The 22,609-nt window shown below is 32.1% G+C and overlaps 1 protein-coding gene across 8 annotated transcripts in view; it reads left to right on the forward strand.

Moving 5' to 3' along the window:
• LOC121122544 (uncharacterized) overlaps nt 1-17,518 on the forward strand; it is a 41,141-nt gene extending 23,623 nt beyond the window's left edge. For 2 of the 8 annotated variants that reach the window (XM_040717564.2, XM_071890296.1), the window contains 10 exons: nt 2,105-2,261; nt 3,585-3,662; nt 3,723-3,953; nt 4,025-4,212; nt 4,264-4,414; nt 9,680-9,823; nt 12,684-12,966; nt 13,031-13,099; nt 15,411-15,494; nt 16,369-17,518. In XM_040717564.2, coding sequence (XP_040573498.1) covers nt 2,105-2,261; nt 3,585-3,662; nt 3,723-3,953; nt 4,025-4,212; nt 4,264-4,414; nt 9,680-9,823; nt 12,684-12,966; nt 13,031-13,099; nt 15,411-15,494; nt 16,369-17,338 — 2,355 coding nt within the window. In that variant the 3' untranslated portion in view covers nt 17,339-17,518. Of the gene's footprint in view, nt 1-2,104; nt 2,262-3,584; nt 3,663-3,722; nt 3,954-3,999; nt 4,213-4,263; nt 4,415-9,679; nt 9,824-12,683; nt 12,967-13,030; nt 13,100-15,410; nt 15,495-16,368 lie in introns of all 8 variants that reach the window. The other 6 variants (XM_071890295.1, XM_040717563.2, XM_071890299.1 and 3 more) reach the window with 3 other exon arrangements.
• The last annotated feature ends 5,091 nt before the right edge of the window (nt 17,519-22,609 follow it).

The following is a 22,609-nucleotide window of genomic DNA, read 5'->3' on the forward strand; positions in this document are numbered from 1 at the left end:
CAATCAATATTCATAGTATTCGGGAGCAGTGCTTAGTGATTTTGGTTTAGTACGAGATTGATCTTAAGATTCAGTGATAAAATCAATAACTTTAGAATGCAGACAGCATAGTTTTGAATTCGCTGTTGGTGTCTAGTCTATCGTGCCATTTGGTTAAGTTTTTGGATTATTTGATGATAAATTTGGGAAAGCTCCCATCCGGATCCTTATACACACTTTTAGTTGGTTCAGTATTCCTTGAATCTCCCCTCTACTTATGTATGTGCATAGACTGTTGGCATCTTCATCCGAACTGCCCACAAAATCAACAAGTCCATTATAACCCCATACAGCAAAGAAGAACCAAAACATCTGCAGCAGCAATATGGCTGACTTCTGGCCTGCCTGAAGCCTTGACCTCAACCCCCTGAACTTTGAGGCTATTCGGAAAATCATATACGCCGCACCACTTATTCAAATTTTGATTATCTCCGAGCTGCTATCAGGGGTATGATATAGATAAAACCTTCATCGTTTAGAGCTGTCAATTTGATTACCGGCGTGTTGTTGTTTGTGCAGGAGGACATGTGAAACAAAAAAATAAAGCTAAATGGATTATTTAAACATATCACAAAATGGTTTTGAACTCTCTTTAATTGATTACGTAAAAAATCCGTTATTCGTCATTTATTCATGATAATTCAAATTTACTTGACTTGACTTTACTTACACAAATTTTGTTAATTCCCAAAGGTACTTAGAATGCTTTTTCTCAAGCAAAAATAAAAACTCATTTATATTTTTGGAACAATAGTCATTGATTATTTTGAATTATCCCTCAAAAACACTCAGTTTTGCGCTCTAAACTATCTGCATATTTCCGTAGGCATGAACCGAACCTGATGGAAATATTGAAAGACTTGGACTAATGAGGAGATACTTGACTTGTAACTACATTGCAATATGTAAGGACTTCCCCCAACCCTGAATCTAAGTGATAATGCTACCTTGTCGAGGGCACTTTAAAATATGGAACATTTTTCAATAAGGGATAAAAGGGAACTGACCAATGAAGAAAGAGCGCTACAATCCTAATTAGTACATAAATAGACGAGCTGTTTTTCCTTCCCGAGGTCATGATTATATCTACATATACAAATTTATGTACACACATATGTATGTAGGTGAGATTCCCCCACCCCCCAGTTACATATTTTCCCCTGGCCTACTTTAATTTTCCTCCTCCTCAACTTTTTTTTTACATCTTTATCTTTACTTCAAATGTATGTACATAAATACAAGGATAGATAGGTTAAACTGTCTCTTACCTTTTTCTTCCGTTTCTACACTACCGGGTGGTCCATTGATATCTGAACACTTACTTATTCAATCATTAATGAAGGTTGAGTAATTGAAATTAATTCCTATTTTGATATATTAAAGAATAAACAAAACAAACCTGTCGAAGGGAAGCCTGCAGTGTCCGTGATCCGAACACCGAGCCCTTCAAGGCCACTGTCAGCGAGCACTGGACACCATGATAGAGGACAACATCCGCGGTGGGTGTCAGGCCTTCCACCGCCTGGAAGCCATCATTGCCGCTAGGGGCATTAATGATTAAAAGAGCAGCTCAGAAACACATCTATTTATAGTATTCATTATGTTGAAATTGCTAACTAATAAATTATATCTTGTTGAAGTTTAAAACTCAAAGTGATCAGATTTTAATGGACCACTCGGTAATAGTAAATGTAAGGTTTAAAGTATATTAATAAGTAAATAGGTAGTATACTTATAGGATAGGAAGGAAGATAATAACAAGAAAAAAAAAAAAAAGAAGAAGACCTAAGAATTTACATCGTACAACACTTAGTAGTAGTCCTCAATTCTCTTGCAGTTTTTTACACAACACTCATTTCATAAAAAAGAAAAAAAATCTTGGCAAAGGCAGGCTTGCTATAAATATATATATAAATAGTAAGAACAACGACATCCTCAATAGGCATATTTGAATGACTTATTATATTTTTTGTTTTTGTCCTTACTTACTTAGAGTCTTCTTGATCCCTGTTTCTGTCTAATTATCATAGTTTACTATTTATTTATTTATACTTATTTTTTACAGACTGATCATCGATGGAATCACTCCTCCAGTAAATCCATTCAACTGGAAGACACAAACGTTCTTCTTCTTCACGAATTAGAGCGTGTGGCTCTCCAAAAGCTCTCATGTCAAAAACTAAATGCATCTGATCTCGGAGTATCTCTGCGCATTCCAAAAGGTGAGTAAGTCGTGATGATATACTGAGTGTGGTGTTCTTGACCAGTGCCTACTATTGCTGAATTCTGATGATTCTCTCAATTAAAAAATTTCCTCTTGAATAAAAAAATTTTAATGTCAGAGTTCTGGACAAACAAATCGGTTAAACATTAAAATTTAGCTTCTTCCCAAAATTTTAGCTCAAAAAATCTTCTTGTCTCTTAAAAAAAAAAAAACAAAAAAAAAACCTCCCCGAATGACGTTACTATTGTATCATTTGCCAACCCCCACTTGCAAATACATTCTAGTGCCTCTAGTCCATCCCAGGATCAGATTTATTTGGAGGTGGGCCGGGGCATAGATAAATATACAATGCCCTTGCTCTCTTTTTAAGAAATTTTGATTTTAAAGAAGTCCCTAATAAATGTAGGCCCTTTCTTTTTCTACAAACTACCTAATTTTTTTAAGTTATTATAAGTATTTTTTTTACTTTTATGACCTTCTTTTTCAATAGATTGTGTACATATTTAATGATGTGTGCTTTGTGAAAGAACCATTTTTATTTGCTAAAAAAAACCAAAAACGACTCATTTTTGGTGGGAGGCCTTTTCTTATTTTTCTCTTCTCAGGATATGTATTTATGTTTAAAACACTAACTCCCAGCACGTCCCTTTGTATCAGGGCAAGGCACTTTGCCGAGGTCCACCCTTAAACAAGCCCTGCAGATGCCTCCCTACGGTTAATGAAATAAACATATATATGAATGATGCCTTCATTAAAGAACATTCTTTTTATAATCCAGTTAGTGAACTGAGTAAAAAAGAAACCCCAAAGTAAAAAGTTTTTCTGTACATGATAAAAAGCTCTACGATTATGATAATTATGTCATTCATATTTTGCAACATTTTTTTTTCTATTCCATACTTTTTCGACTCTTAAATATCCATGAATATAAGGCATCGAGAAAAACTAAATCCTTATTTTAAAATAATCGTAACAATATTAGTTTGGAGTTTCAATAAGATACAATTTGTTATTCTTATAGTAAACCGTTCAAAAAAATCTCAGGGGTGTATAATGTCCCAGTTCATTAACGGAATATTAAAAATAAAGTCAGTCCCCCAGAAGTGTTAAAATATGTTTTGAAGGGGGTACCATAACCTAGAATGTACCTTAGAACAGACTCTTGCCAATCTTTAGCGTGGAGGTGCTCAACTTAATTTGAATGTCGATCTTCTCCACCACTGGACTTGACCACAAATATACTTAAGAATCATATTACTTAAATTATTTGAATTCAAATCATGCTCTCCTTTTGAATAATGCAATGTTTTTGAATTTACAGATTCAACTGATACGAAGCCTAAACGCAAAAATAACTTTATTAAGAAACGTGTCTTATCTTCTGCAAAGCGCGAGAGAGGTACAAAGTTCCGACTTCCTTCGTTAAACCGCATTTCTATCTTCTTCTCTTTTTTAATAGACAAACCTCCAAACCCAACTTTTGGACTACCTCTTTCCCAATGTGTTCCAGAGAGCAGTCTTCCTCTATCTGGAAGCAGACCCATTCGCAAACGATCCTCCACTGTGGAGCCTTTCTCTCTCACTGATGATCCTACGACACCTTCCTCATTTGCAAGAGCTAGTCGGAGTGGGAGTCGAACCAGTTTCGGATCCATAGTTTTGGACAAAGTATGGGAAGCCCTTCTCTGTAGTAATAAAATACACAATCAATTACTCTATAATCAACATCCTTTCAGATTTCATCTCCTCACCATTCAACAGGTTCTTGCGAAAGTCTCACGACACATTTTGACTTTCATCGTGCAAATGACTCACTTAGTGCTGCCGCTGAAGATCTGGTTCCTTCTGTTCCCAAAATTGTCATCGATTGTATTACACACATTGAACACTATGGACTCAGAACAGTCGGGATCTTCCGCGTATCTTCTTCCAAGAAACGTGTTCGACAGGTGACTTTGAATCAAACTGCAATCTCAAAACATTAGTATCCTTTTTTATAGCTACGTGAATCATTTGAAAATGGATGTGAGGGGATTCTAACGGAGGAGACAAGCGTTCACGATGTTGGAACCTTACTCAAAGAATTCTTTCGTGATCTTCCAGAACCTATTATTCCACATGAATTGCTCACTGCCTTGATTACTGTTACTCGTAAGTTATTATATATTCTACGTTTTATAGGTATTTAATGTATTTAAAGGTCATATGTATAAATTTGACAATCTAATATTTTTGGCAGTTGAATATATATTATATATAGAGATAAATAAATGCTTTTTTTCTTCTTAAAAAAAGTCAAAATTAAAAACTAATGAAAAAAAAAAAAAAAAAATAATAATAAAGAAACTGCCGTCTTAATTTATGAATGACTTAAATAATAAATTTTAATTCCTAGACATTTTGCTTCCTTATATGTGTACATATATTTGTACAATACATGATATATGTATGTAAAGCGCATAAAACATTGGGTACATTAAAGCTTGAATTAAAGCAACAACATCACTAATTAATATAAATACAAATCTGTATAATAAGTTTACACCCTTATACATATTTTTTATTTATTTGAAAGCCTATGTTTTTTATATATTTTATTACTGCTAAGATGTACTTTTTAAGAGATAAATTACTACTTTATGAATAAAATTGTTGTACAAATTTCAGATAACTCTAACTTACATAGAAGTATCAGTTACTTTTACGTTTAAAGACGTTTATTTTATTCATATGTTAATTAGGTTTAAGAGTAATATTCTTATAAAGTAATAATGGGGGATGCAAATCACAAGTATGAGAGGTAAATTATCACTTGTAAACAAATGAAGTAAATGTTTACATTTTTTGTAAATTTTATAAAGTTTTTCTTGTAGTAAGTGGTTATTTTACATAAAATAATAATAATAATATTTTCTTATTATTGTATCTAAATAGAAAATATATACATAGAAAAAAAAATTATTAGACTTATAAGGGGTGAAAATTTATTGAACCTAAATAAGTTTCCAGTCCGTTAGATTTCTTATCTAATTTTTTCTTGATAATTTAGCAAAGTTTTCGTAATTTACTCTTAATTTTTTCTCCAGAACAAAATATGTTTAAAAATTTGTACATGTATATACTGAAAGTTAGTTTTTTCTGAATAAAACATCCTTCAATTTTTTTACTTAAAAAAATGTATAAAGGTGATAGTTTTGTGGTGTAGCTTTTGAAGTTTTTTTAGTACGGTAATACTCAATTATAAAATAAATGTAATACATTTATTAATTAGTACTTACATTGATTGTTTGTGTAAAACACATCCATAAACGGCGAGAGAATAAAAACATTCCTTTTCAAGGTTAAAGCATATTAAAGCAACTTTTGATTTTGTTATTTTTTTATTCTTAATGAAGAGCAGCTTATGGATAATAATCAGACAACTTTTACCAAATACTGATTATTCTCAAACTGTTTATAACGGAGAGATTTAATCGTCTTGCCGATTGTGACCAGTAATTCCCTCCTCTTCATTTTTATCACGACCATTTCCCACCTGTATTTTCATACCTTCTAATTAACATCCCCAAATTATAAATTGTCTCAGCTCAATTCAATAGCTATTCTCAAATTTATATATAGATAAAGAGGTTTGTAGTAGATGCAATTTCCGATTAAATCTCAATAAAATATTTTTTATCATGAATTAGAATCCTCCGATCTAAGCCAAGTTTTCATTATTGTGTTTGATAACTTTTTCACCACGAGAATCCAACATCAGAATGCTCTTTTTTTTTAGAAGCCTTTATCCCTATTGGGGACAAAATCAGACAACCAATTTCCACAGGTCTGTATTGGCCATATAAATTAGACAGGAATAGATGGTAGTCACTTGATGCCAGGTCTGGACTTTAGGTTAGATGCATAAGAGCTTCCAGTCCAAGTTCCTGAAGCTTCTGGCACGTCATCAAATATGTTTGCAGCCTGACGTTGTCTTGATAAAGCCCGATTGATCTACTATTCGAGTTTCTTTTTGTATGCAGCCTTCTGCAAATGTTTCAAAGCGGTTTGATGATCAATGTTCTTCTATTGGGCTATTTTATGACTGGTAAAAGGAGGGTCTTTCTCGATATCTTCCATGATTTTGTCGAGATTATCGACAGCCCTGCCAGTATGTGACGTATCATTCAGCTCCACTAAGCGCAATACTGCAGGAAAATTGTTTGAAGTATGTACTAACACCTTTACGACACCGTATCGTATGATCCGATGTGACCAATAATGATCAAGATATATTAGTAAAAAAAAAGTTGGGAAATACGAGATTACTTTTTTGCCAAAGCTATTATTAGGGATGTTCAAATGATACACTCCAATACCTATAACATGGCCAGAAAGATATTTCACTCATGGTATGTTTTGAAGCTTATGACAGCATATACGTTTCAAAGTAGCCTTTATGGTCCTTGGGTTTGATGTAACAGAATCGTCAGAGTAGGCGTAACGTGTGCTCATTATATTCTTTTTAAAAATAAAAATTTATGTCATGTATCAATGTCCATGCAAAATTATGGATCCTCTTGCATACAGTTGTACTCCTCAAGCTCATTAAGAATATCATATACCTACGAAAAAATTCCATAAAGCTATCAATTATAATTAAAAATTTGAAAGATTTTACTAATAAAGCTTCAAATATGTATACTTTCATTTTATATAAAAAAATTGTACAAATGATAACAAGTAAAAACGAACTAAACAGCTATTTTGAAAGTGTGAATCAACCTGATCCCTGAATAAATCATATTCACTATTGTAACATAGAATTATGTGTAGTGTACCAAATCAAAGTTCGATACAGTACAATCCTATTCTTAATATATATATATTTATACTGATGAATGAAAATCCACATAGTTTGATCGTCTAAAGTAATTATATAACATAGGTGCACGTTAATCTCGGATTGACTTCAATTGTTGTTATCAGTAGAAATACTCATTCTATTAAATTGTTTGTTACTTCCAGGCTTATCAATCTGTTGTGTATTAGGACAATTATTCATCTGTGTCAGAATTATTCAATCACATATGTGTTACGTCAATATAAAAACAATCTTGAACAAAAATCAAGAAAAGGAAATATTCCTTAATTTATTATTTCAGGTCAAGTGGAATTTGCAGCACATTCAAAATAATTAATTAGAATTTTGAGCACAATTCTTTGTCTAGCTCCTTTTATGTTAAGTGGAATTGGATCAAACTTCCAAATGAGGCCTTTATACTTGAAATATATCTATATCTTGAGCATGACCTTTCCATATCCAGAGAGCATCAGTATGCGAAATTTGTCACATAGTTCTCGTCCTACATATTTGGAGTCTTCTTATTGATTTCCTTAATCTCCCAAAAATGTATTTTAATGTAAACATTTTTATAATTTGTAGAGTGTCTTATCAAAATACACAATCTCCACTCTAATATTACCCAAGGTGTTATCATCATCATTTCTTCTTCGTCTTCTTGTTGAGTGTATGTGCTTTTTAATTTTTTCATATGTTAAATCTCCCTTGAGTTACACACATATGTAACTCTATCTAGTTACGTATAAACAAAACTTGGCGCCAGACGACTCATGTTCAATAAGATGTAAGACTCATTGGCCATTTAAAAATAAATTTATGTACATAAAAATAAAATTAAATGGAGGGGGATATGACGTCATCAATGACTTTTGAATTTTATTGATTTAGACGAAAATAAAGCAATCTATTTATGTATGTATAATTAAATATCATTTTTATATCGAATTTTAAATACATATGTATAGGGTGGGCACTAAAATATTAGAAAATTTTAAAAGCCGCTTTCACTTCTACATATTTTGATTTTGTGCCATTTTTAGGGCAAACTTTTGAAGCAAAATTTGATAATTCAACAATTTTCAATACTTTTTATTGAATATGCCCCCTCCATTCTGAATAATGACTCCAATACGGGGATGAACAGAAACACAGCTAGTCTTAATTAAGTCCAAAGACAAGTTGTTCCACTCCTCCGTGATCACCGCCTTCAGGGCATCGACATTGGGATGAAAAGTCTTCTTTGTCTGACCCTCCAAGACGCATTAAACAGCAATGTCAAGGGGTTCACGTCGAGTGAGGACGTAGTAAAGAAGTCTTCCGGCCAGAAGACATCCACTGTAAAGATGATCTTCTAGTAGATCGATTTATGAACGGAGGAGATCGCACAACTTCCGCATTTGCTTGTTGCTCGGATATTTTTAATCGCTCAAAAACAAAAAAACCATCAAATTATAGCTTTTTCTCAGCACTTTTGAATGGACCAAGTGCAAAATTGTCATACTTTTAGAATTGAAGCTAGATGGCCTTGAAGAGGATTCTAATTTGTAATTCCGCATAAAATATTCTCAATAAAAGAATGAAGAATAGATAAATTTTATTAAAATAAATAAATTGGGGCGACCATAAGTATCTTATGGTTTTGAATAAGTGTTATTCCTTTTTTCAATTAGGGCACCTTTTACCTCAAAGCAACACAGTATAATATATGATTAATAATGTCACTGAATACCCTAAATGTAATGTCATGTTTATAAGAATTGTATTTTCTTTGTGTCCTTACTAACAGTAGTGTTGGTAGCTTTTTTGGTGGGGGAAGGATGTTGGAGCCCCCCACCCCCAAATGATAAAGGTTAGCAACACTAGTATCTTGCTTAGCTACCTTTCGTGCTGAAATAAGAGCTATGGGCAAAAACTTGCATGAAGTAGGCAGAGACTCCTTTTCCAGTCAATCATTTCAGTTCTTCTGGGGGTTTCTTTCTTCTTAAAAACGATTAATGACGGTGTTGCTTGTTCCTTGCTTTTTGTGGAATCAAATAATACAAAAATATGCTGCGTACTGGAATCATGTTGACCTCGGTGGGCTATTGTCATGACACGATATTGACAATGGATAATTGAGGCATATTTAATCTGTTAATTTTTTTATATATATACCAATCTAATATGAATTTAAAATTTTACCTTTTCAAATTTTAAAAATAGATTAATATAAAATGTCAACTTTTTTAAATTGATATTTTAAAATAAGATGTCAAAATACTTATTTTTTTGGCATCCCAGTGTACCGGAGCTTGCAACTTGAGAAACGGTGCCTAAACTATAGCTTAAATTCTTAGGTATCGTCACTCATCCCACAAATTTGAATACAAAGCCTAAATACTCAAACATTGACTTGTACCCGTATGAAGTAAATATATATATATTTGGGACTTTCTTCTTTACTTTACTTTTGTTCAAGATTGTTTTTATGGTGACGCACCACAATGTCTAACTATAAACATTGTACATTTTGAAATGTATTTTTCCAATTTTTAATGTTAAGTACTTAATTATTTTTATTTTCTATATTTCAGAAATAAAAACCAATTCTGAGCAAATTTACTATCTTCAAAGACTGATGCATATTCTACCATTACCCAATCGGGACACTCTCTTTATACTCCTTCAATTTCTTGGACTCATAGCTGAAAACGCAGAGGATAAGTTATCTGACAATGGTAAGAATATTGTGAATAATCGTGTATAACTATTTTCTCATTTCATTACTAACCTTAGCTTAAAAATATTCAATTTAATTTTCACATATCACAAAGCGCACGATGATAATTTATGGGATAGTTTTACTCGAATACTTAAGGTGCATTCATAAAAAGACGGCAGTCCGGTGATAATAAATTGTGTCAGTCCTTCGAATGGTCCTTATCGGTATTTTATGGTAACTGCAACATCTGAAATGACATAGTTACTAACTAAGTACTTTCAACTGCTCAGCATAATCTCTTTTAAAGAGACAAGATACTTGAAGTTTAAAGTAGCACCTGTGCCCCTAGATCTTATAATTATACTTTCTAGCTATCATTAATTATTTTCTTTGTTTTTATATACTTCAATCCTAGCTAGAGTGAAGAGAATTCAAAAATAGCTAGGACTGTCGAACTAAAGGACAGACTAATTGATCCTTAGGACTGTTGAATGATAAAAAGAGGGGGGCGGGGGAGGAAGACTGATAACGAAATAGGTCCAAGGACCGACCCAAAACTACATGAAGGACATCATTCGGAACAGGTGACATAGGGTCGACCTACTATTTTTTTAAAGGGGGGGGGTAAAAAAACAATATGTGGTTTTAGGGGGGGGGGCGTGGTAAAGAAAAGAACCAAAAAAGTCCACATAAGGAGGGAAGGGGTTAAAAATTATTTGAAAAAAGAATGACATGAGTTATAAATGACAACTTTTAAGTGTATATTCAAAATCTAACAATAATCGTTTTCGAAATAAAGAAGTTTTATGTGGAGAGCGCTCTACTTATTAAGATAAGAAATTTGCCATGTTTAGTACCTATGATATTGCAATCTTCATTGTATCTCTAAACCTTTCTATTAAAAAGAGAAAGAAGAAAATATTCATAAATTATTTGGTAGTTTGCAAATTACGTACTATAAAAACTTAGAGTGTTTTTTTTTTTTTTTGGGGGGAATTATAGCTCCCAAATGTTTGTTTTGATAAAAAAATAGATACTACAAAATTATATAACGCAGATAAAATATTAAAAGAAATCATCCCTAACTTTTGCATTTTAGAACACAGTTTCCATATTTTCTGATGAATCTCCCAAATACGTTATGATACAGCACTTACAATTAAATAAACATTTTAGATTGGGATTTGATCTTTAAAATATACTTTTACAACTATACATCTAGATCAGAGGTTCCCAAACTTTTTAAGTCCATAGAACACTTGTCGATTTTTTTGTTTCCTGTATACAAACTGTTGAATTTTCTTAAACTTATTAATTATAAATGTTTTTGAAAGCTTAGCAATAAAAGAATAGGAAGAGTATTATTATATTGAGCGATAGGTAATTCTTTTTGAAGCCAAAACTAATTGTAACCTCTTCTGAACTGCAACTAAAATTCTTCGTTACAGGTATTCTGATATTTTTTTTTTGTAGTGGGAAATCGGTTTATTCAATTTCATTGTATTGTGGCGGGTCTATATTAAAAACATTTTCAACATTGTTGGACAGCTGAGAAAATTCATAAACTTTCATTTTCTTCTTCATACAATCAATTTGACCAAGAAAGATAGCCATTAAACAAATTAAAATGGCCGCTTTTCTTAGTTTAATTGATTAAATGAAGCAGAAAGGGGAAAGTCCGTGAATTTTCTCAACAACATTGACAATGTTTTGACCACGGATATACCAACATGGATGATCAAACCATACGATGAAATTAAAGAAACATATTTCATGTTACAAGAAGAACAGATCAAAATACCTGCAAACTCTGTCCTAGCACATCACTAATAAAATAGGCATTTAAGAATTTTTTTTTAAATGTATCTGAAATTTATGCATAAATATGGAGAATATTAATTTATTATTAGAATTATGAACACAAAGTTTATGTTTTGTCTAATTTCGTTAGCTGCCTGTATATGTAGATCTTCAAATTTTTTATTTTGTTTACATAGACCCCTGATAGCTCTATATCACACCCTATGTGTCAATATAAGTTATAGGCTGCAAAGTCCCGGGCTTAACAAAGAAAACATGATTGTTTTTTTGTTCAAAATTGAATTTAAAAAAAAATATTTTTTTTTTTATTCACTGTATAGAGCAGAGTCTCTATAATACTTTTCAAGGCATTGCTTATCTTGAACTGTTTTTTTTAGTCAAGAAGTAGTGTCAAATTAAAAGACAAAAATGTTTTTTATCCCTTGTTTTTGGAATAACAAAGGTAGCGTCAATTTTAGCACAATCACTCTCAAACTAAAGAACATATTGTTATGAAATTTTGACAGCTTCATTTTGAAAGTGAGGTGATTAAAAAAAAAAAAAAAAAAAAAAATTGCAAAAGCCCGAAACTTTTCTGCCTATGGGTCATACCGCTTTAAGAATAAGTGCTCTAAATCGTAATGAAAAAGCTAGAGAATATTTGACTTATACTCGCCAAAAAAAATCTATGATACATAAATTGAGTTCAACAAATAACGTTCAGAACACTCTTAAAGAATAGTACAGAAAAGATATTGACTTTTGGGAATACGACAATTTTAATAACTTCAATTTTTATCTATTGCATTCTTTAATTTCTACCTGCCACAAAAATAAAAAAGAGAAAAAAAAAGTTTCTGATAAAAAAATCAAAACTTCCCTTTTTGAAAAGGATAATTCTTAGAATTGGGGGGGGGGGAAATCAAAATTAATAAAGTTTAAAAATAAATCAAATCCGTAAAATTTCATCGTGTATCTTTTATTAACAAACAAATCCCATTGAAACTTACTTGTATATCTATGCACCCGCGAAGGATGCCCGATCATTTGTATTTACTAATAATCTCTTTTCGTAGGGGAAATCATTCCGGGTAACAAAATGGACTCTGTCAATTTAGCAACACTCTTTGCTCCTAATCTCTTACATTCCTTCAAAATCGACGAGAAGAACGCTAATGCCAACAAGGGAGAAAGCAATGATTACATCTGCTTGACAAAGCTTTTGATCGATCAACGTGAAGCCATTTTTGATATCCCTGCAGAACAACTCCACGATCTCTACGTTTATTTGAGCGAGCATTTCCCTGATCTTTTGGATGCTCTTCTCAAGAGGAGATTGTTGCTCTCAAGTGGAGAGGAGTAGGATATTCACTTTCAAATCCTGAGCGCAAATAATATTAATATAAAATCTCTTAACTTACAGATTAACGGAAGAAGACTCACGAGAAAAGCAGCATCCGGAACTTGAGTCCACCGGGACTCAAGTAGAAAAGTAAGTCAAGCACCTTATCATCACCCTGCATTAACCTTTATTGCCTAGCAGCTTTGCAAACATTGTACATATTATACTCTAGCATAATCCGTATTATATAATGCGCAAATGATATGCAAAATGGCCGCTTATTTTACATGAATAGATTTACTACCCTTTACTATGTATAATGTGCACATTGTATCTTATTGTAGGTATATATACTTAAAAGTACATACAAACACGGATATGCTGCATGCTTATTCTACTCCTTGCTTTTAAACTTTTTTATTAAACAAATTGTATATATATATATATATAGATGAAGTAGTGAATGATTTGATTTGATACATTCTCGTATATGAAAAAACGTCTTCCCACCTTTTCAACGTCTCCGTTCTTATTATGGAGTTTCAACCAATGTATGTCCTTCTTTTGAAAAAAGAAGAAGAAGAGGTTTTGTGATCCCGATTTTTGATTTTTTTGATTGCCCTCCTCTATTCTCATTGGTCAGATGGAGGGTTCCTGATTAGCATAGATAAAATAAATATTATCCACTTGTTGTCTATTAGCTGTCATCAAGTTTCATTAAATTAGCTACGAGTAGCTATGAGATGAAGGAAAAAAACAACAACTTAACTCTGGATTTGGCAATAATATAGACAAGGATTACTCCGAGTCCAAAAAAGACTTAGACAAATAACTCCTCAGCGTTACTCTCCTTCATTGCTGAGCTAATCCATTCGGTGTTACACTTTATAGTTTATAAGTATATGTTGTCTCCTCAAGAATAAAATCATAATGACAACAGCTTCAGAAAATACAAGAACATATATTCAGGTAGCAAGTACAAAAAGCAGGGCCCTCATCCATTACAATATTATTTTCAACTGTGCTGATTAGGTATATGTAAATATTTTAGTATTACAATTATCCATGTGATCTATGTATGAAATATCTTTAATACATAAACACATTGCAATCTTAATTTTATTTATCAATCTTACATTCAATAAAGAGAAAGAAAATAGGCCCGAAATTATTTGGTAGCCTCTTGAAGACTTGGACATCACTGTTGTTTAATTACATTAGTATGTAAAAAGAGCGACAGAGCGTAGCATCACCTTGCGGCAAAATAGTACAACTCCCCGAATGATAATATTTTTTAATATAGAATACAGGTATATCAATCTAAAGGGTACTGAAAAAAAAATTCTGAGCCTATGTCATTTTTTTAAATATCATGCTACAGATTGTCAAACCACATTGCAGATAATATGGAATATTTACTAGCACTCTTTATTTAATAGTAGGGTAGTCAAATACAACATGGGCTATGGTATAATTCAAACTAGGTCTTGTTAAGGTGTTGTGAACAATTTCCCAATATTATTAAATAATAATTCTGTTGTTGGTACGAATTGGCTAACTACCAATTGATTTTGAGCCTTTTTCCGGTTTTTTTTATTTGAAGGTTGCGAGATATAATACACTATATTGCAATGTGTGGTATATATACAGTTGTAAATCATATGAGCTGGAAGTAGTATTGGATCGGTATAAAAAGACTGAAGTCCGGTCCTAATATAATTTATCAGTCCTGGGACCGGTCCTTATTGATATTTTATCGTAACTACAACAGTTGAAATGACGTAGTACCGTCCAGTTTAGTCTCAGTCCTGTCCAGTTCAGTCCTAAGATTAATAAAGTTCGGTCCTTTATAAAACAATTAACTTTATTTCTTCATTTTTAATCAGTTTTAGTATTGATAGTACTAAGGGTAAGGGCTGTCCCAAAATCGGAGTAGACCGAATAAATAAAGAATGACACAGCACTACTAACAGATATGAAAAGTGAAAATACTGTCATACTTTTTACATCTCTCCTGGTAACTTTTGTATTGAGACCCCAAACATCTTATTTTTTAGAAAGGATGCAATTTCATAAATCTTATCAAATGACGTATATTTAAGAAAAGAGACGTTGAGGAAGTGATTAAAATACTTCTTATGTAAGACATTGCACTCAAATAATGTGTCTTGCGAAGTCAATCAACTCAATCAAGAGTTTATAATATAAAAGGAACACAGAAACATTTTTTTAATATACATAGTTTATCGCTCTCAGTAAGTTATGTTTTTTTTTCAACAACACTGAGTATAAAGTAATCTCAGTCTCACTCCTTCTCTCTTGTATCACTGTAATTGGCTCTTATCCAAGAACCAATTACATAATTTGTAATCCTTGGTCGTTATAACAGCTGCATTCAATATATTTTTCTCTTTATTTTTTTTAATATTTGTATATTATATAAAAAATATGGTTTTTTTAGACGTAGTTTTGTGATATTTCCTGAATCTTTATTGGGAAGCTTGCGAAGATTGGAGACTGATACTCATAGCTCCGTCTTTCAGAGGTATAGATCTGATTTCGTGTCATCAACTTCTCTCTTAAATTACATACACCTCTCTTTTTTTCAAATAAATATTGATTTAAACAAATGTATTATATTGTTTTTCTTTTTAATTAAAAGTTTTTATTTTAAAAAATCAAAAAAAATATCATAGTTTTCCCCCAAAATAGACATTTTGAACTGCAAAACATATTTTTTTAATAATAAAATAATTGTGTAGATGAATCTTGATGTAGTTTGCATGTAAATAAATTTATGAGACTTCAAATATTTTTCATTTTTTTTTTTGCAATTTAAAGATGCATTTTACACAGTGTTATGCTGTGTGTTTCATTTTTGGCAATCAAAGTTGTTATACATATATAAGCCTTGTTACTATCATAATTTATTAGAAACTCATTAAAAGTCTTAACTTTTTAATAGTAATACTAATTATAATACAAAAGAAATTCAACTATTTCTCCCTATTTTTTCATCAAATAAATTATATCTTTAAGTTTTGTTATATCTAACACTACATACATACCATATGATTGATGACCGCCTTACAAGTACAATTACTTTGAAGCACGGACAGACGAGTTTTATCTTCACCTCTTTACAATTATGTTATATATATATCTACCTACTTTCACTATGGTGATTTTTGATCGTTTTGTGCATTCGCAATTAACATGCCACTCCCTGCCTTTATGTTCAGCTAATTCTTTGGTCCTTCATTATAATTATGATAGAGCATTCATAATTTATTTTTTGTCTCTTTGTCCCTTCTTTTGTTTGTTCAGTGTATCCCTTTGAGCATACCATCAATTCTACTTTTACTTACTTCCTTAATTTGATTATTTAATCAACTTTCTCTATTTCTCTCTCAATGTAGTTTAACTCATCTTCATTCATTACCAAGTCCCCAAGCTCAGCAGCAACCCCAACAACTCTTTCAACTCCCCCATGGTCCCGAACGAGGACGAACTCGAAGAAGAAAAACATCCACAGGTTCCTCTTCTGTTGATCGGACATTCAAAAACCACCCCAAAGCAACATCTCCATCCAAAGATGCAGACTTTCACCGATGGACTTTCAATCTTAAATCCTTACGCCATCCTCATAGTGACAATTCCTTCCCTGTGAGTCGTGGTTCCATCAAATTCTCAACTCCGGAAATGGGACCACCTCGTGGATGTATGACCAATACGACGACCACAATATCACCATCCTCTAGAATGGGAGAAGCATTCTTTGGATCTGGACAATCCACTCCAAGTGCACAGACGGATCCGGGATCTCCACCCAGTTTCTCTCCTCCCATATCACCGCCTCCCCTCACCTCTACAATAACCACCACAATGAGTCCAGTCACTGATGTATTACTTGTTCTGAACCCAGTTCCACCTCGAACAAGGAAGAAAACTCCGACTGGTTCTACATCGCCTCCTACTATTGTAGAAGAAGAAGCTCCGCCAACACCAAGGCCCCTTCTTTCCCCTATTCACATTGCTCCGCCATCACCCCCAACCCCTCCGCCATCTCCTCCAGCCCCGCCCTCTTCAACAGCTACGGCATCATTAATGCCACCGTCTGAACCCAACCTCCCAACATTACTCTCTGACCGCCGCGCGAAAACAGACAACTTGGAAAACTATATATCCGAATTAGAAAAGCTCCCTACTGTAGCATCCGACTCTTGCCTCACCACATCCAGAAGAGAAATGAAAAGATACACTCGGAGACGATACACAGACTCACGCCATCCCACTCGAGCATTACCCGATGTCCGTTTAGAGGTTGCGAGTGAAATGTCAGTTCGGAAGCCTCCTGTACGGAAAACACATTTAACTGTTGAGAAATAATTATATTGACCTTTTAAATTATTATTAATTATTCTTATTTATTCTAAGAAAATAGGGGAAGAAAGTGAGAGTTGCAGTCTTTTATAAACCTTCTTCACTCATGTGGGAAGGAAAAGTATATTTATTTATTTGTGATAATTTTTTTAACGAAAAAATAAATACATTTCTTATTATCTACGATATTATGTCTTTTGATCTATACCTTACATATTACAATTAATTAATTCTTATAATTTATCAGGATTGAAATAATTCATTGATGAGCGTATGTGCATTGATTGCATACGGACTCATAAATTAAGCTCTTATTATCTTTCTTAATATCATCTTTTATTTTTATACTATTTCATTTCCTAATATTCATATATCTTTAAGAGAATAATAAGAAGATTCATTTAAATATATTTTAGTTTTTCTATCGCTTCTTTTTTCTGTGCCTTCATTTTGGAAAGACTCCAAAATCAAAGATGGATTCCCTTTGTGTATTATTCCAAGAATACTCAAAGTCTTTGATATTATATGTAGTTATCAAAAAAGTGAAGTAGATAGCTTGTTTTTTTTTATTGTCAAGATTTATATGATTATACTAATGATAGTTATCAATATACAATTTTGAATGTCAGTCCATTTTATTGTCATTGCAGATAATTGAAGGAGTGTTACTCCCATATATAGTGCGTGTATACGGATAAGGGTTCATATGTATACTTATGAATATAAATGATATCGGGCGAAATGTTGCAAGTGCGTCCGCAGGATTATATATATTTTTGAAAAAAAAAAAAAACAAAAAAATTGATAAATTAATTTTTTTGGAAAAAAAAATAAGAAATTAAAATTTAGGAAAAAAATTTCAAAAATTAAGTTTCATTTAATCAATTTTTTGAAAAAAAACAACAACTTGAAATATTAACTTTTATGGAAAAAAATATCAAAAATCCACCGTTATTTACGAAATTTTTTTTTTTTTAAAATTAAATATTCATTTTTTTTAATTTAAAATATTAAATATATAATATTTATATATATATATTTTTTTCTTGTTAAAAAAAAAAAACTTAATTTGTGGAGGGTTACTGCTCCTCCAGCCCAGCCTCTGTGGATACCTCTGAGTTGCTCTCACAAAAAAATCCTTTATATATGTATATACACTTAGACGTGTACACGCCAATTTAGATCAATAAGGCAGTATATTCACAAATCTTGACGAAACTTCAAACGAATGCAGTATCTATGTATAGGGTGTATAGAGGTTACTATGAAGTTTGAATAGTCTCTTGGTTTGGGAACTACTCATAGGAGGCCACTTTAATTTCTCAGACGTGCGAACCGTCTCCGCTGCCACTGCTGTGGACGTTCGATGGTCAACCTCACTAACTAATAAAAAGGCTGAACAGTACATTAAATTTAATGTCTTGATAGATTGTACTTTTCGAAGGGTTTTTTCCTTGCACTTTTCTTTCAAAAAGAGCAAGGAAAAAAAAAGAAGAGTGTATCACGTCAATTTATCAGCCCACTTTTAGTTAGAGCAAAAACTATCAAAACTGAGCGCGTTATTACAAAAATATTGATTTTTTGATGATCGAAAAAATTGGAGTATTTTGCTACTTCTTCTGGTCTCCAAAACACTGATATTTGAATGAAACCATAGTTATATGTTCTAAAATTGACTAAATTGCTACAATCAATTGCTTTTTTGGATCGATTAGAGACGATAAACTTGAGATAATTAGACAAAATATTTTAATCTTATTTATGGTTAATTTATTTTTAACACTTAAGAAATATAAATATGTATAGGATGAGGACTCAAAAATTAGAATCCTCTTCATCAGGAACGTGATATAGGGAGAGGATAAGAAAGAGTTCCTCTTCATACGAACTCCTATACGGTTTTGAGGGAACCAGAGCAAATACTTCGTGTGGCTTCTGAATAATTATTAGACTCTAAGCATTGATCTCAATGGCACGATATAAGAATGTATATTCTTCCCATAAAATAGTAAAAGTAGATCTCTTAGTGAGTTTGAATTATAGAAGCAAGGAATTTTTGCTTTTTACTAGAATTTTTTGTTCGTGAAGATTACAACATTAAACCCGGAAATAGGGTGATCAAAAAACTTTTTATGCATTTATTTTCTAAAAAAAAGTCAATAGACCAAGTTATGTAGCAGAGAAAAATGTTAATTTTTGATTTTTTTTTGGAAAAAAATCAAAAATACTAAGGCTCCCCATCCTGCTTATCGTTTGCTGCTTTTTTTCAAGGTGTCTTTTTTATTATTTTTGTATTATCCGGTTTTCTCTGTTGTGTCGGTGTGTGTATGTATGTTGGTATTTAGTATTTTTGTTTCTATTTTATCATCTATTCGATGAGCTCTATAAGAATACTTCTGTCCTCAAATTTACAGATTACATATTATTTTATAAATTATACTCTGTTCAAACATAATTGAATATATGATTTTGTCATAGCGAGGAAGAGAAAGAAAAAGTTCTGTTCTGTCTCTAGAGGCTAAAAATAGTTACAAAACAATTCACCAGTACATCAAGCAACGATATCAAAATTCGTCGAAATCATTTGAAATTTTACTTCAACTGAGAATATCCATACATACTCTTTTATTAAAAATCAAGTTTTTTCTTTTGACTATTGTAAATGTAAACAGAACAGATATATTTTTATTAATATTTGCTTCAAGTGTTAATTATTCCATAACTGATTTTTTTTTCTTGTAACATAAATTAGGTATAATACAAATATTATGTAAATAATGATGAAAAAATTGAATTATATTGCAGATACTTTTAAAAATATTTTATGTTTGATTATGAAGAAATACAGAATATGTTATGCTTAAAAATACTCGAATAAGCTATCTTCCATAACTATTTATTATGATTAAAATACCGTATTACATTATATTTCACAAAAAATTCTGCATAGTGCCGTAACTACGAACAGGAAATGAGGAGCAAGGTCGTGTCTCTCAACCGAAGTACAAATATAATTTAAGTTGTATTATGCTAAAATAGCAGAATTGTGGCCACATCTAAATTAATGTGCTTAACAATATTGTATTTTAAATATGTTCCTACTCAGACCTGTAGTAATAACATAATGTGAAATGTCAAAAAATCAAATTTTAAAACTGATATAAAAATTCATTAACTAAAATATCATTTCAAGCTAGTCAACAATCTAACACATAATTCTATATAACATTCCTTGATGTCTAAAGTCTGTATCTGCCTCTGTTTTTGAGAAAAATACCCTATCCGTTTTTATTGGAGGACATACAACTATAATATTATATTATAGTAGAAATAACTGTAATATTTTTTTTTGCACTAATGATATTTTAAATGTTGAAGGTTCTCCTTTTTAAAGCAGTAATTCATTTTCTCGCACAAAAATCATATAAGAGGCAGCAAATGTTAAAAAGGATATTCATTCAATAATAATAATATTCTTGCTCTCACTTTTTCCTCGCGTTCTTCGAAAATCCTATTTCTAGGTGTACCCACAAATCCCCATTAGTTTGTATACTACAATTACTTTTTAGTGTTATGAGCGTGTCATGTTTAATCAATTTTCTTTATTTTAACTGAGAATCGCCATTATTTGGTAGGAACAACGTATTGGCAAACTATTATATGATTTTTGGGTATTTTTTCTTTCTTTTTTTTTAAGTTAAAAGTGACAGATGCAAAGATTATATTTTTTATACCTCTGCACAATTAATATATTTCCCCTTATTATTTTATAAAAACATTAATGTCAATTTTTTTTGAAATATTAAATGCAATATTTTGATATATTATAGTAAAATCCAAAGGTTTTTGTACATCTAAATTTATAAATAAGAAAATGTACCTTTGCAGGAATGAAATTTATTTCTCCTATATATGGGCCGGTATAAAAATATGATAAATCTTTAAGCTCAAAACTCAATTTAAATTTCAAACAATATATCAATTAATTGGTGATAAAATAAATCATTGTAAGATAAGACCAATGACTTCATTATGAGGTATAATCAAAACCTTTCATAAATGATCTTTTCCTGTCTTTGAGTAAAAAAAGTTGCCATTGTTATCGATGAAATAGTTATCTATGACATTAAATAAGAAACTGAGTCGTCCTTGTTACAGGGTCGTTCAGGACCATCCGGACCATCTTTAACTACATACTGAACACTAAGGAAAGCTCCAGACTCGGTTATTTTAATTTTAAAGTGAGAGGTTAAGTGTTATCTTTAAGTTAATTGTGCAACTTTTGATTTAAAACAAGTATTTACGATGGAGGAGAGCCTACGGAACACCATCATCGAATTAGTTTGCACGGGACAGAGCACAGCATACATCAAGAAGATTCTGGGGTATCCAAAGAGCACAATCTACGACATCTACAAACTCTGGAAGGAGGAGGAACCATAAAAATAAGTTTACAAGTCCTGGAGTGATAAAAAACGTACTCCCATATTCCTTTTATATCTGAAACGGTACTTGAAAGTATCTACGAGACACCGATGAAAGTTCTTAACAAAAATCACCAAGTAATATCCACAGGCATAAACACTTACCTGAGGATGAACTCATAACGTTTCTACAAAATACATATCCTTACAGACTAAATGAAAGCCCCCGGGCTGCCCACTGAAGAAAATTGCCGAATGATTGGAAGTCCCAGGTAACCGAATCATCTTTTATTTGGATGAGAAACAATGGACTATCGACAGACCCCACAACATCCAGATCAACACATGGTTGCCCACAAAGCGAACTATTGACTCCACGTTTTTAGATCCAAGTTTCCAGCCAGTATTATGACCCTTGGGTTCATTGTGAGCAAGAGCAGTGCCTTGCCCCTCCCTCCCATTTTCCCCTCTCACAAGGCCCAAAACTTGTAGAAAGAAGAAGAAGAAGGTGCCATTTTGGGACCCCAGACCTGGCCCTCTAACTCCCTCTATATTAATTCCATGGATTACTCATTTTAGGGAGAGTTAGAGAGGAAGGTCTCTGCCAATTCACACAATAGCATCGACTCCTTGAAGGTCTCCATCATCAAGTACAAGGACAAATTCTCCACTGCGGACGTTGTCAATGTTGATTTTTTTCTTTTGGATTATTAATACTTGTAAATAAAATTTCAAATCTCTAATTGGTTCCCTAATATATTAGGATACAGTTAAAAGTGGTCCAGATTTACCAGAACGACCTTGTATGTATGCCATTAAAAGGAAAAGAGCATGCGTTTTGGGAAACTGGGAC

This window comes from Lepeophtheirus salmonis, chromosome 8 (genome assembly GCF_016086655.4).
Source record: "Lepeophtheirus salmonis chromosome 8, UVic_Lsal_1.4, whole genome shotgun sequence".
NCBI classification, from domain to species: Eukaryota; Metazoa; Arthropoda; class Copepoda; order Siphonostomatoida; family Caligidae; genus Lepeophtheirus; species Lepeophtheirus salmonis.